Below are 13710 nucleotides of genomic sequence, written 5' to 3'. Positions count from 1 at the left end.
GCCTTTGAGTTGGATTTTAAAGGTGAAAGCGCCYGTTCCCAAACTGCAGGGAGCCCAGTCAATACAGATGTCCTTGCTGCAGCAAAGCAGGTGCTTTGCTGCACTTCGTAAGTACTTTGCCTCGCTACCCTTGACGTCACACGCACATCTAGAAAAGGCAGGGCCAAGGAGGAGTTCAACCAGGCAAAGAAGTCCACAATTATCAACACTGCAAAACGCAAGAGATATGCAATAGCAAAGGCTGCGTGAGATTTTAGTCCCGTGGCAAGTCTAGGAGAAGCAGAAACAGGCATGCAGGACGCAGAAGCATCCAGCCTTGGGGTCAGGCACTGCAGCCCAGTGAGCGGATTGCAGCCAGCCCCACGTTCCCCCGGGAGCATATCCCCACCTGCGAGGCGCTGAACCAACCGGAGCACAGGGACAGCCAAGTCCCGAAGGGCTTGCAATCAGAAGTACACAAGAAAACTGGCAGGCACCAGATCAGTCGGAAAGCTGCACAGCTAGTGTGATAAATAGTGACTACCCACTAGCTACTGGCTGCCAAGTATGCACAGGAAGGGTTTAAGGAAGAGTTTGGAGGAGGATAAAGAGGACAGTTTGCAAAAGAAACAAGGTGGGAGGAGACGTAAGAACACTAATTCACAACAAATAATCTCCTCCAAGCAAGGTCCCTAACAAAGATCATTGTAAAAGTTTCAGTCCCCCCAAAAGAGACCAAGACGTGACCGTTCACTGAGAGGGGCCTGTCCCTCCAGGCATGCCATGGCGCTGAGGAGAGAAGACGCCAGGAGCTCTCGGCATCGGCACCGCATCCTGCTGCAACAACACTAACCACGGCCTTCGCACAGCCCTTCTGTTCAGACCAGCTGAGCTCCCTCTCCCCCGGCCACCAAGGTGCCCAGTGGGCCTGGAGCTAGCGCTGGGACCAGCTCTGCGCCGACAGCCCACCTCCAGCACAGAAACCGTCTTGGGAAAGATTTACACAGGCGTCAGAAGAAAAAAAAAAGCAGTCTTTCGCAAGCAGCACAACAGAGCCACACAAAATAAGCTTCCCTCCTCCAGACGTATGGACTCTGGTGGGGAGGAGACGGGACATGATCCCTTCAAAGCCAGTTTCGCAGAGTTTCTGTTTCTACGGCCCTTGATGACTTCTGAGACAAGGATGAAAGGGCCATTCAGAGCTGCTTTGGACCTACCTCCTGCAGTATTTTCCTAGCTGTTTTCCTCCACCAACTCCTTTCCTGGACATAATCCATGGACCACAGCACATGAAAGGCAACTGTGAGCCTGGCACCAGGTGTATGAACTCCTCGGCAGCAGCTTGCTCACGGGAGATGGTGAGACCTCACGCCGCACAGCATTTCAAATCAGCGAGAGCAGCCGTGGCAGAGAGTGGGGGCAGGCTCCCTGCCCAGGACGAGATTTGTAAGAACATGGGGTGCTCAACTCCTCTCAATTTCAAAGCACCTAGGTGCTTTCATCCCTATTTAAAAACAAAACAAAAAAAGCTGGCCTTAAATTTGTATTATTGTAAATCAACTGCCTGAAAGATTTGCCTTTAAAATGACTATATTCCACAACGGCCTTTGTGGAAAAGCTGATGTTTCATCTATTGTCCTTCATCTCTACAACATCACCGCAGGCCAGATGAACGCATCAGCTCCTTGGTCAATCCAGAACAGGCCAACAATCTCGGCGGCACAGCAAGCATGATCGCTTCATTCGGGGCATGGACAGCCCCCAGTTCTGGGCTGGCATGATGCCTAACTGCAKGGCTGCAACCCAGGGGAGGGCTTCATAGCTACTGTCAGCACACAGACACCTAAGAACACTGCCTTCGTGCTCCAAGGCCCTGTTGTGCTTGGCACTAGGAGCAAGAACATCAGAGCTGCTTTATGATCCTCCCATAAAGGCACGGGCCTTGCAACCCAACCTGCCATTTTGGCAAATTTCACCAGTGATAATTCAATATAAAGTAACACAGCCAGACCAGACAAGCCAGTTTGACCAGGACAGACCTGGAATAGTGGGATCATCCTGACAAATCTGAGGGATGGTATTTTTTCCCCAGAGTGAGAGAGGGATTTGTCCCTCTCCTTGTCCAAAAAAGTCACAGCCTTCAGAGTGAACATCTGTTCTTTGCAGACAATATTACTGTGACACTGGTCTTATTGCTATTTCAGTCTTCATTTCCACTATAATTTAAAGCTTATCCAGAGTCATCAATACAATCTCTACTTGCCCTGTAGCAAAATGTTAACAGTGACACATTAATACAGTCCTGCTCTGAAGGAATAGTTAATTGTAAATTCCTCATTCTCATGGGTTTCTTTTAGCAGCATTGCTGATCTCATTCTTTTCTTTCTGGGCTTTACTTGAAAATAACAAGCTTTGGAAAGTACTTGAGGGGTAAGAAGGGAGATGTTAATGGAGCAGGTACTGGAAATGTCACTTTTGAAATGATTCTAATGGATTTCTGGAAGTCAGAGAAATGAAACTGGATTAAAGAAGATATTAGACAAGACAGAAAATCATTTGACTGTAAATGCTATGGTTGTTGGACACACAAAGCACAGCAACACCCAACATGAGAAAGAACTCGGAAGCAATGTAGTGGAAAAATTGCATTTGCTAAATTGTGCTTTCCTAGGAGGCAACGCGAAAGAAATGGAAACAGCCACATGGGTAAGGAGGAGAGCGGGGCAGGATGAAGCAATGCTCGGTCAGTTAACTGAGAAGCAGCACCCCGCACATACACACACAGCGTAAGCTCCAGCGGCAGCCGCAGCAGCCCAAGAGCTAGCATGTCACTCACAGCCTCTAATGAGAACGGGAGCAAGATCAGATCAGATACCCAGGAACAGGTCTCGGGACCTGCAGTACAGCACAAAGCCAAACCTGAGTATTTTTAAAGAATCCAAGACTAAACATCTCCAAGGAAATCTGAGGACCAAGCATGCAGAATGGAAAGAGATTTTCTTGGGTTTCTAGCCTGGGGTCCAACTCATGAGGCCAAACAGCAGTCTTCTGGGATTTATTTTCCAGGATTTATTCTCCAGTCATGGTCCAGTGTGGGATCTCCCCGCATTGCCCCTCGCAGGCCTGTCGGAAGTGTGCCGCTCCCTCACAGCTGGGCTCTGAACGTCACACCGCACCGGCCAGGCCCAGCAGCACCCTCCAAGCCCCCAGTCCGACCGTGTCCTGCCCCAGAGAGGTGGTTCGGCCCCCGGCACGGCTGCTCCTAGGGCTCTCAGCAGCCTCACATGCCCTCAGGCTGCACAAAACCCGAGCAAACCCCACAGCCTCGGGGAGGGGGGGTAAGAGGGGAGATAAAAATCTGTAGCATGAGGATTTCTAACTTCAGTGCTGTGGACCAGGGCACAGACGAAATAAGTCCGGTTGTGTGCACACACAGTAGCACAGCCCCTCRCCTGTGCACCTCTGAAACACCCTATTCCCACTGTACCTTATTGAATCAGCAGTGTCAGGCCAAACTCACGGCCTGCCTTTCAGAAGCTTTGATGGGACCCTCTTCTGACGTAATTTTGCCAGAAGGGGGAAAACTAATTTTCCCTTTCATACTCCTTTGTAAACCTTTGCCTTAGGAATATGAGGCAAGACCTGCTTTCCTCCACTACAAACTCATGCTGGCTTATTACTGCAGGATGCCAGCCAAGAGGTGGGTGGATGCCCTAATTATTTTATTTTATGAGAAAGAAGAAAGAAAAAAATAGTTATTTGTCCTGATGGGAAAGCCCTAAACCCCTAAAGGACTGACTCAGTGTGCCAGATATACACGGATCTCCCAGAGCCACAAGTTAGCTCAGCCGTCGGGTGCACGCTGGGTGTCTGCAGCAGCAAGAGCAGGGGCCTCTCCCAGACGTTTCCTGGATCACTGCTGTGACGGTCAGGATCTGTGTCCACCAAAAGGCCCACCGCTGGGCTGCGAGCTCCATCCTGCAGGGACACACTTCAGTACAAAACACTTCCAAGTGCGAGACACAGCACAGGAAGCAGGCACACAACGAAACACCCATGCGGGCTTTGCAAAGACACGCAAGAAGGTGGTTCATGAGCTTTCAGACCAACCAGCCCCAAGACAGCCCACATTATCAACCCCGTCCACACGCTGTGCTGCCGCTACATGAAGTACAACTCCAAAAACACCGTCACTTGTTTACTGGGAGAACAATTCTGCTATTGACTGACACCTGCCCATGACAGCATGATCACGGGAGGAGCAGGGAGCTGTTCAAATCACATCGGCCATTCAAACCAGGCAGCGAAACGCCTGGCACTGACCGGAGCCTCCGAGCAGCTGCTGAGGGCTGGCCCGGCCGCTGCAGACAGCAAGGCTTTCACTGGCATTAATGAGGGCTGCTGAAAATAATGCCATCACACAGCAGTGCGATGGCACACAGCCTTGCCGTTTGAGGACCAGCGGCCTGAACAGAGCAGGCACTGAGGAAGAGGAACGCTGGGCTCCATCCAGTCCATTCTGGTTTGTTTAAAGAGCTCTGAAGTCAAATCCTGTGAACCTGGTATGGGCCAAGCGTGGCCAGGCAAGGTTTAATCAAGTGACAAGACGACACACTCCCACTGCACCGAAAACGCCTCCTGCTCACAGCAGTGATGATCAGGAGGGCCCCAAACAGATCAGTGTCACAGCACTGGAGGGTACACAGAAAACACACCCCTGACTTTCTCACCTCCATGTGCCTGGTCTGAGCTTAAGTGTCCACSCCAGGGCTGCTGGCAGCCACAAGCAGATCCAGAGCGCTTGGCTGCTCAGCGGAGCTGGAGTCCTTCCCAAGCATGTGCTTGGATTAACTGCCCAGAAAAAGCACCAACTCTTGCTAAAAAATTGTCCTCCCCTATACCCGCTTCCCTCACAAATACACGCTCTGCCAAGGGCTCCTTTCAAGGGAAGGAGAGCTCTCTAAAGTAAGCAGACGAACAGCAAAGGTATTCATCTCGGGAGCGAGGCACGAGTGTTTCCACTTCTGCGTGCTCCAGCTAAGGGAGCGACAGCACTGCCCCAGCTGCGCCGCAGAAACCAGTTGGGACCGTAAGCACAGCCTCTGGGAGATGAGAGATCATCTCCGACAGCATCTCTCTCGCTGTCGTGATGACACATTCTCGCTCGCCTCGGCACTGCGCACTCACAGCAGCAAGGCTTTGCTACAGGCCAGCGATTTCACTTGGAGTTTAACCCCCTCAGCCTTGAGTCACCCCACTGCCTATAAAAGAGGGCAAATGCCAGCTCCCCGAAGGCTGTGATGCTTCTTCCATTACTGCCCGAGCCCAGCTGGTACCAACTCCCCAAGCAGCAAGAAGCTCAGAGAATCTGTAGGCCCCTAAGAGCCATAAATCTCACTGACATTTTGACAGCAGGCCCAGGGCAGGGGGAATTTATTACTGGTCCAGATGAGCATTTCCAGTACTGTTCACCTACATTTCCAGTACATCACATCACTTAAACACCCAACACAAACTCAGGAGAGCCTTTAAGCTACAAAGAACACAAGCAAGGGGTCAATGACAGTAGGATGGGCAGACAGCAGATGCCTGATGTAGCGACTCAGATCTTACCTGAATGTGTAATTTATGTCATATGTAACTTATTTTAAAATAAAAGGGTACATAAGACTGCAGAAGCTAAAGAGACTTCATGTGTGAATGTATCACAGCAAGAATGAGCTCGGTGCAGCAAGCAGGACTGGACTAGTTCCCACCCTGAAGAAATAGTCAGGAGACAATACAAAAGGCTGAAAGCAAAGCAACTCGCCGGGGAAGTGATATTAAAAAATAATTGTAATACAAACTGAAGCAGTAAAAGGCCTGGCCTGCCCTCTTTTGTGTGTTCACACAGCTCCAGGCACCAGGGGTCCGCAAGGAAAAATGAAACAGTCACTGGAGCACAGACCACATCTGTCCTGCCATGGGCTCTGCCTCACGGAAAGCAGAAGGAAGACGTTAAGTCCTTGGAGCCTCTTTTTCCACAAGCTGTCTTAGTGGATCTTTTTTTCCCTCGGTTCTGCACTGAAAATGTCCAGAGGTCAGTGGGACGGGCTCGCGCCCCATGGCCAGTCTCCAGGAGCTCGCAGTCATGATCCTGCGGTTTATTTGCTCAGACTGCTGTTCCCAGCTCCCGCTTCCCTCTGCCAGAAGTCATCCTGCGAGAACGGCACCAGCAGCCGGGGTGGGGTCAGGCAGAGACAGGCCATCCCAGCTCCACACACACGCCCTGGACACACTTCATAACAAACAGGGCACTCCCCGAGTTCCCGGGAAGAGCAAAGAGCTGAGCGGAGCACAAGAGAGCTGGCAGGGGAAGGACCTCGGCTCCCCCGCTCTTCGGGTCAGGGCAGCCGCACGGTACAGCTACAGCCACTGCAGGCAGAGAGGGGTCAGCCACCACGTGACTTCTGTCTCCCCATCTGCTAACTTTAGGGTGAAGATTTCGGTCTTGGCAGAGGCTCTTACTGCTGTCAGCTAGTGTAACTGCAGAAAAGCAGCCCAAACTGAAGAGGTGAGTGAAAAGCTGGAGTTAACTTCTACAAGGGTTTCCCACCTCTCATTTACTTAAGACTACGCTGGCTCCTGGCTCACACCCTGCCATGCAGCAAGCACGGACTCCCAAGTGTGGGAAYCTCGGCCTGAGACCCTTCAGCACACCATGCTTCTGCTGCGCTCGCTCTGAGCCTCCCTCGGCCCTCCCTGCCGCGGCACAGCCTCAGGCTGATGCAATCGAAGCTGCCCAGCTGCATCCAGAGACATTTCCGTCATTTGAGCATCCCTGCACTGTGCTATCCTGCATGGCACAGCTACATTCCTCCTCCAGAACTGCACTTCAGCCTCAACTTCTCTTTTTTTGACTTCAGAAGGGGACAGTTGCACTAAAGTCAGTGAAACTAAACAACTCTCCTCCCTCTCTTGGCGTTACACCCTTCCAGATGCTTGTGCAAAGTTTCACTTCCTCTGCAGCTCCCCTCAGCCAACGCTTAGCCAGGCTTTGCTCATCAGCAAGCCATAGTAGATTCCACCTAAAGCACTGGAAATAAACTCCCATGAGAGAGGGAGTTAAGGATACTAACTCATCAGCCCTCAAAACATAAAGGCCTCTTGCTTGAGGTGGGAGCAATAGAAGATTCCTTTCCTTTTCTACAGCCCAGCCACCACTGGTAGCATCACGCACACAAACCCCTCCTCTGAGCACACTCAGTACCACCTTCCACTCTTCATTTTAAACAGCGTTTCTGGGGAGCCAGCTGTGGATGAACAGCAGCTCGCATATTGATGAGGAGCACATGTTCTGGGATCTCATTCCAGCTTTTCTGAGGCAACACACACAGTTTCAGCTCCTGAACATCCTTGTGGGAACACGATGACTGCAAACCTCTTCACAGCTTCAAGGATGACTCTTTGGGAGAAAAGGAATGTGTAACAGCAGACAAACATTTTTCCCTACRCTTCGAGGCTAACCACACTGTAGACATACACACACACACACAGAAAAACCAGCCCACGTGGGAATTATTCCAGTATGCGATAAAACAACTTGCATATGCTTCACAAAAATCTGAAGTCTCACATTGTATCAGAGATGCCACATGTTTGCTTCAGGAGTATTGGGGGTTATTCTTTGTAGTTTCACTGTCCTATGGAAATCCCAGCCTTGGGCAGAAAGGGGGTAAAATCTTAGTCTTGGTTAGGCAAGAAAGCTGTGTGGGTAGGCAAAGAAGGTGCCCTCCAGTTCATACTCTGCTATCCAGAAAAGAGCAACACAAAAGTCAATTGAACTGGGAGGAAAAGACAAGAGAGAAACCCTCTTGGCTTAGCTAAGAGACTTCCCAGCAAGAAGTGCTAGAAGCATTAAAGATGGGGAGAACTCTCCAGGCTTGGATTCAGGTGCGGGTTTTTCTTGGCAGCTGCTGCAGCACAGTTATAGGAGCCATTGCTATAGGTAGCAGGGTGTCCCAAAACCACTGGAGAAACCTTTGGACTGAACATTTAAAACTAATATGTCAAAGCTCTAAAGATACACAGCAAGGAGCCAACCCGGCCTGGCAGAGCAAGCTAACAGCTGGCTCAATGTAGAATCTCTCCTGGATTTCCTGGATGTCCCTCTTATTGGGTATTTAACTGACAGCAACTTAGACTGAAACAGAGGTTAGGCAATATAGGATCTAGAAGACACTGAAATCCACCAGTTGTTCCTCTCTAAACTAGCTTTTGAAGCTCAAGTACCCTCTGTTCAAAGGAAGAAAAATAATACAGTCAGAAACCCGTTACATTTATTGCTAGAACAATCAAATGAAGAATGGCATCAGCGTGAAGCCAATATAACTTCTGAGAGTTTCAAGAGGTTGAAAGAGACTCCTTGACCTTGGAGACTAAAAGCATCCAGGGACTCATGTTCTCTTTTGTTTGGATGAAGGTAACATTGTCACCTCTGCAATCGTGAACCACCTTTTGTAATGCCCCAGCAGGCTGCAAGCCAGCAGTTGAGCAACAACGTCACAAGCCTCTCCTGGGGTTAAACTAAGCTTGCTCTCACTTTGTTGACATCAGCAGGGATCAGGCCACAACATCTGCAGCACTTACACATTTGCCTAACGTGCCTGAAATGGCTCTGCACAATTCACCCAGGAGCAGCAGAATTTGTGGACACACATGAGTAGCTGAGCAGTTCGTGGAAGTTCAAGGGACAAAAACCCCTGTGCAGGAAATGCCTACTTCTCCCTTACATATACTGCAGATTGCGACTTGTACCTCCCTGTACTGATGACCATTTTATCCATTTGGAGCACAAATGATTGAAGAGAAAACAGCAGCAGCAGGAGGCAGATTCTGTGCCCAGCTCTCCAGCAGTTCTGTTTCACCAAGCAGCCCATGTGCTGACCTCCTTTTACAGCCCTTTTCCCAGAAGCCAAGCCAAAAAAGAAGAAGGAAAAAAAACCCAAAAGAAAAAGAAGAAGAAAAAGAAGTCCAAGTGCCCCAGATGGACTTCCCTCCCCAGCCCAGAATAGCCCGTCTGTGTGACACAGGGGCCTCCTGCAGTAGGACTGTTTAGACAGATGTGCAGCAGAAGGACACGCAGGGCTGAGCCTCTTGACCTGCTGCAGCCGCACCCAGCTCCCGACACACTGCTGAGCGCTGAGCCCTTGCCTGTTTCCAAAAGGCACATTGGTCTGTGGCCCTCCAAATGGGCCAAAAAGGAGGGCAAAAAAAAAGAAAATTCAATAAGCTCCATAAGGCTTTTTACAAAGAAGCAAAAGCTTCCACTCCTATGCTACATCTGGCCAAGATACCCTGGGACAACAGAAAAACAAGCACAGATGTGCTGCTTGAAGAGTGTTTCCAGTATTCACCTCCTAATTCTGAGACTAATTCGTTACTCCCGTCTGGCAGGCAGGCTTCGGTGGCCAGAAGGCAAGACCAGGGCTGGAGACCACAGGTAGGAAGAGACAGTGACATGGGGAGCCAGAGTGAAGTAGCCTCATTCCCAGGGCAATCCATGACCCAGGGAAAGATCATCCAACTGTGGTGAAATATCCCACTCACCAGCTGCAAACACAACTTTGCTTTCTGCTAGGGAAAGAAACCTCACCATGACCACCCCAAAGCTTGAACTGATACAGAACAGGATAGATGGTGCACACGAACATAGATCCATATTGCTACTCCCAATGACTCAGAGAATCATGACTATAAAAATCATAGGTTAAACCCTGAGACAATTAAAATAGAAAGTCAATCGTCCCCTGTTTGCCTTCAGAATCTCAGCTTTTCTGTACAAGCATAGGCACAAGAAAGCAGAACTTTCCCCAAATCACAAGATTACAAGAACTGTTATTTTAAGGAAAACACCTGCTTAGGTGAATGATGGCAATGCTACAAACACATAACGCACGTATGGATCCTCCAAGCTGCTCTGACACAGACTTGCTATAAGAACCAAGACTTGCCCAGGAGCAGGCTGCTGTGCAAGGAGACTTACCCCTCACACACTACTTTTCATCACATACTTCGCAAAGCCCAGCTGATCAATTTTCACCACACACGTCTACACAGAAGTCGAAGGTCACATTACAGTCACCCTCAACCAGCTCGAGACACATGAATCACCACTCCTTCCTCCTCTTAATCTGCTCTTTGCCATGAGTAGCTGCCTGCACCCAGGTGGTCTGCAGTGTGTCAAAGACAACAGCTAGAAATATCCCAGGTTCCTCTGCACTATGCAACGCATAAATTTTTTTAGGGATCTACATATTTCTTGTCAGCCCATCTGGGTTTGCTTCTCCATAAGCACAGTAAAGAAAAGGGGGAGAAGAAGGGTCAGCACACAGTAACAGGGAATCAGGGGATTTCCATTAGCTGAAGTCCTCTGGTAGGTGAGACTAGGTTTTGAAGGTTAGTCTTAAAATGATGCTCTGTGTGGGTACGGTTGCCATTTTAGTGGGGGACATTTCTGCACTCGCGGTATCTACTGTTCCAGGAATGATGAAAATCTCTACTTTTTTCTTTTTTCTAAGAACAAAGCAAAGAAGTTTGAATATAAAGTTTGAAGATGTAAGATCAAGAGTCTCAAAAACTGAGATACAAATGCGATGAATTCAGGAGTTCTCAGTGCCCAGACTCACACTGAAACCATTCCTCCAGCCAAACTACCTTTCACACAGCATCTTCTCTAAACACGGTACCCTACACATGTTTTTACTGACAAGCAGAGCACTTCAAAACAYGCTGAAGTAGAGAAAAGGATCAAGCTGAATGCAAAAGGCACAGCCCTGTAATTCAAACTCACGGTAAGAACTGGATCCACCAGATAGTCTTTGCTCCCACACCCAAACAACTTTGCAAGCTGATGGGGTGGAGAGATCAATTTGGGAAGGAGAGGTTCTCATCCTCCCAACTTCAAGAGAAACAATGACTTCAAAGAACATTGGAGACACTGGCCTGCGTGAGCGGGAGCCAGCTCCAGAGACACCACGAGGAACACCCCAAACAAACACAAGCCAACAGCATGAGCTGGGAGGCATGTTCTGCAGGAGCGTCCCAGGAGACTCCAGTTTAACTAGGTGTTTGGGAGGTTTCACCTGCACTCCTCCCACAGCAACACCTTGGGCTTTGGCAGTGTGTCCATCAGCTGCACTCACCTTGTTTGGTTCACAAGTCAATACACTCTTTTGATAAATTGCTAGGCTTCCCTTACCTAGCACCTACTGTTCTGCACATGGGACATTAGTCAGTGCTTCATTTGCCTGTCTGCTCAGCTTCACAATGAGAACCCCTCTTAGATAGCAGTCCAATGGTACAGGAATTTCTAGGAGAGAAACCATCTCTACGTAGGAGGTGCTGAACTGAGATATCACAAGACTGAGGAGCTTGGTCTCACTGGACAAGCTGCTGTCGAGCCCCAGACCAGAAACTGGTTCTCCCAATCCAGGGTCCTGAACAACAACCCTTCCTCTTGGAGGGGCTGGATACACTGCATGTGGAGACTAATATATCTCCCATTGACTTCAGCGGTGCATGAGTTCAGCCCCAAGTGCACTAATTAACAGGTCATTCCTTGGAAATCAGAGAGGTGGACAGTCTACTGTTACTTTCTGTTCATATATGGTAACAATTAGAGCCCTGCCCGTGAACCAGAGTCCCCTTGCCCCAGATGATGCATCACCCTATGACTATACGATGAGGGAAGATTCACGCATTCTTTGACACCACATTTACTGAAGGCTAGCTTATTTATGTGTGATCTATTGTACTGCCCTCTCAGAAGCACACTTCATTTCATAACTATTCATACAAATTGGCTTTTATGATAAATTTTTAAAAAATGCAAACGTAAAACTTGCAGCTTTAGTAAGTCTTTTAAATTGGTACCTGCTGCCAGATGTGAGTAGCTTGGGACAAGGCTGCACAAGAAGAAAATCCCTGCTCTCAAAGGACACCGAATAAGGATATTTGTGCTTTTATACGTTCACTCTCATTTCAGCAGATTGCTTTGTATTCACAGCTTGGTTCCCCTCCATCATTCACAAATAACATGGCTGGCACAAATTCATAATTAGCTGTGCTCTGTCATGCAAGACCCATTCTACACTCCCAGCATAAAACACCTGGATATACATGCACATACCTATGCATTCGAGGAAAGACCTTCTTTGCCACAGTAGCACTATGCTGTGCCACAGAAACTCTCTGGGGTAGGGACTCCAGCCACTCTCGTCTCTACAGCGCAGCAYGGGCCTCTAGGAGTTATGGTGATATCTACAATAAGCTGCTCTGATCTCTGCCGCACTTATTCCCCTCAGGAGCAAAAAAAGAACCTTATACAGAACCTGCTTCCCTCTTTGTTTAAAAATAAGAAATTAAAGAAGAGCATGGGGTTTTTTGGGTCACAAATCTCTTCCCAACTTCACAGCTTAGACTGACTCAGATTTCAGATTGCATTCTGGAGTGTCTCCCTCCAGAAATAAAGTGAGAACTGAAATAACAGCAGTATGCTGGCAAATAACCACAAAATACTAGCAAAACTCTAGTAGCTTAGGAAAAACACATCTGACGACCCCATTATCCTACTGCCATTAGGTTTACTTTGTTCCTCTCTCATCACTGCAATCAGTAGCACACAGAAATGCACAGGTGTCTTTTCAGAGGGCTCAAGTCTGCGTTATACAGAAAATCCCATTTCTTGCAGTGGCCAGGCGAACGCCCAAGCTGCTGTGAAACGCTTTTGCTTTTCTGTGGTCCAGAAAGGCTGTGCAGTAGCACTGAACAGTAGATAAGGTGTCTGGTGCATAGGGAATTAGAGCCCCAAAGAGAGAAAGACTGGCCCCAACGGCGAGCGCAAGCCAGGCTGGGAATGGGTGCACATCCCCCTGCTGCGTTACCGTCACCTCCGCCCCTGCGAGACAGAAAAGCTCTTGCCAGCCCATCCGCAGCAGGCACTGCCGGCATCACGGCGATGGTGCTGAGGAACGCACGGACCCTGCTGCTTGCCCCTCGCCCAGGCATTCAAGCTTAGCAGAGAAGGAACTCCTCTTGCTGCAAAATACCCTAAACCCCCCCAAATACCAAACAGCGGACCAAAAAAACCTGCTGATGTCATCTGATTACATCACCCCCCTCTATCTCTCCGGGACTCAAAGGCACGTCTCCAAAGAGCTATTGCTTTGCGGAGCGAAGCAGATGTCCCCCCGGGGTGGCGGCTCTGCCCGCGCCTCTGCGCGGCGGGGGGAGCGGCGGGACGGGCCGACGCGCTCCCCGCACCGAAACGCCGCTCAGCCCCGCGCCGCCTTTCTTCATCGGAGCCTCCCCCCCGCACCCCAGGCGCCGAGACGAGACCCGCCACCGGGCCGGGCCGGGCCGGGGAGCAGGACGGCGCCGGCTGCGGCAGCGGCGAGCAGCGAGGCCGGCCCTGCCCGCGCCCCCCGCACCTACCTGCTTCTCCTCTGCAGGGCAGACCCGGGGCGGCGGCAGGGGCGGCGGCAGGAGGGGCGGGATGCCCGCGGCAGGAGCCGGCAGCGGAGAGAAAACAAGAGAGGAGAGGGCGTGAGGGATGCGCGGGGCGCGGGGCGGCGCGGGGCGGCCGCGCGTCCCGCCGGCTCACCTGGGTTCACCAGCTTGCTCTTGTAGCGCATGCCGGTGCTCATGGTGCCGCCGGCGGCCCTGCCTCCCCGGCAGCGCGGAGCGGAGCGG

The 13710-nt window shown here is 50.2% G+C and overlaps 1 protein-coding gene across 1 annotated transcript in view; it reads right to left on the bottom strand.

Annotated features, from left to right (window-relative positions):
- Positions 1-13701, bottom strand: part of SEPT5 (septin 5) — a 46946-nt gene extending 33245 nt beyond the window's left edge. The window contains exons 1-2 of the mRNA XM_026091900.1: positions 13622-13701; positions 13453-13463 (exon numbers count right to left, since the gene is read on the bottom strand). Coding sequence (XP_025947685.1) covers positions 13453-13463; positions 13622-13664 — 54 coding nt within the window. The 5' untranslated portion in view covers positions 13665-13701. The remainder of the gene's footprint in view (positions 1-13452; positions 13464-13621) is intronic.
- Between the last annotated feature and the right edge of the window lie 9 nt (positions 13702-13710).

Source organism: Apteryx rowi, unplaced genomic scaffold, assembly GCF_003343035.1.
Source record: "Apteryx rowi isolate R43461 unplaced genomic scaffold, aptRow1 scaffold_93, whole genome shotgun sequence".
NCBI classification, from domain to species: domain Eukaryota; kingdom Metazoa; phylum Chordata; class Aves; order Apterygiformes; family Apterygidae; genus Apteryx; species Apteryx rowi.
The sequence above is the reverse complement of the archived record's forward strand: the minus strand, read 5'-3'. Positions and strand labels throughout refer to the sequence as shown.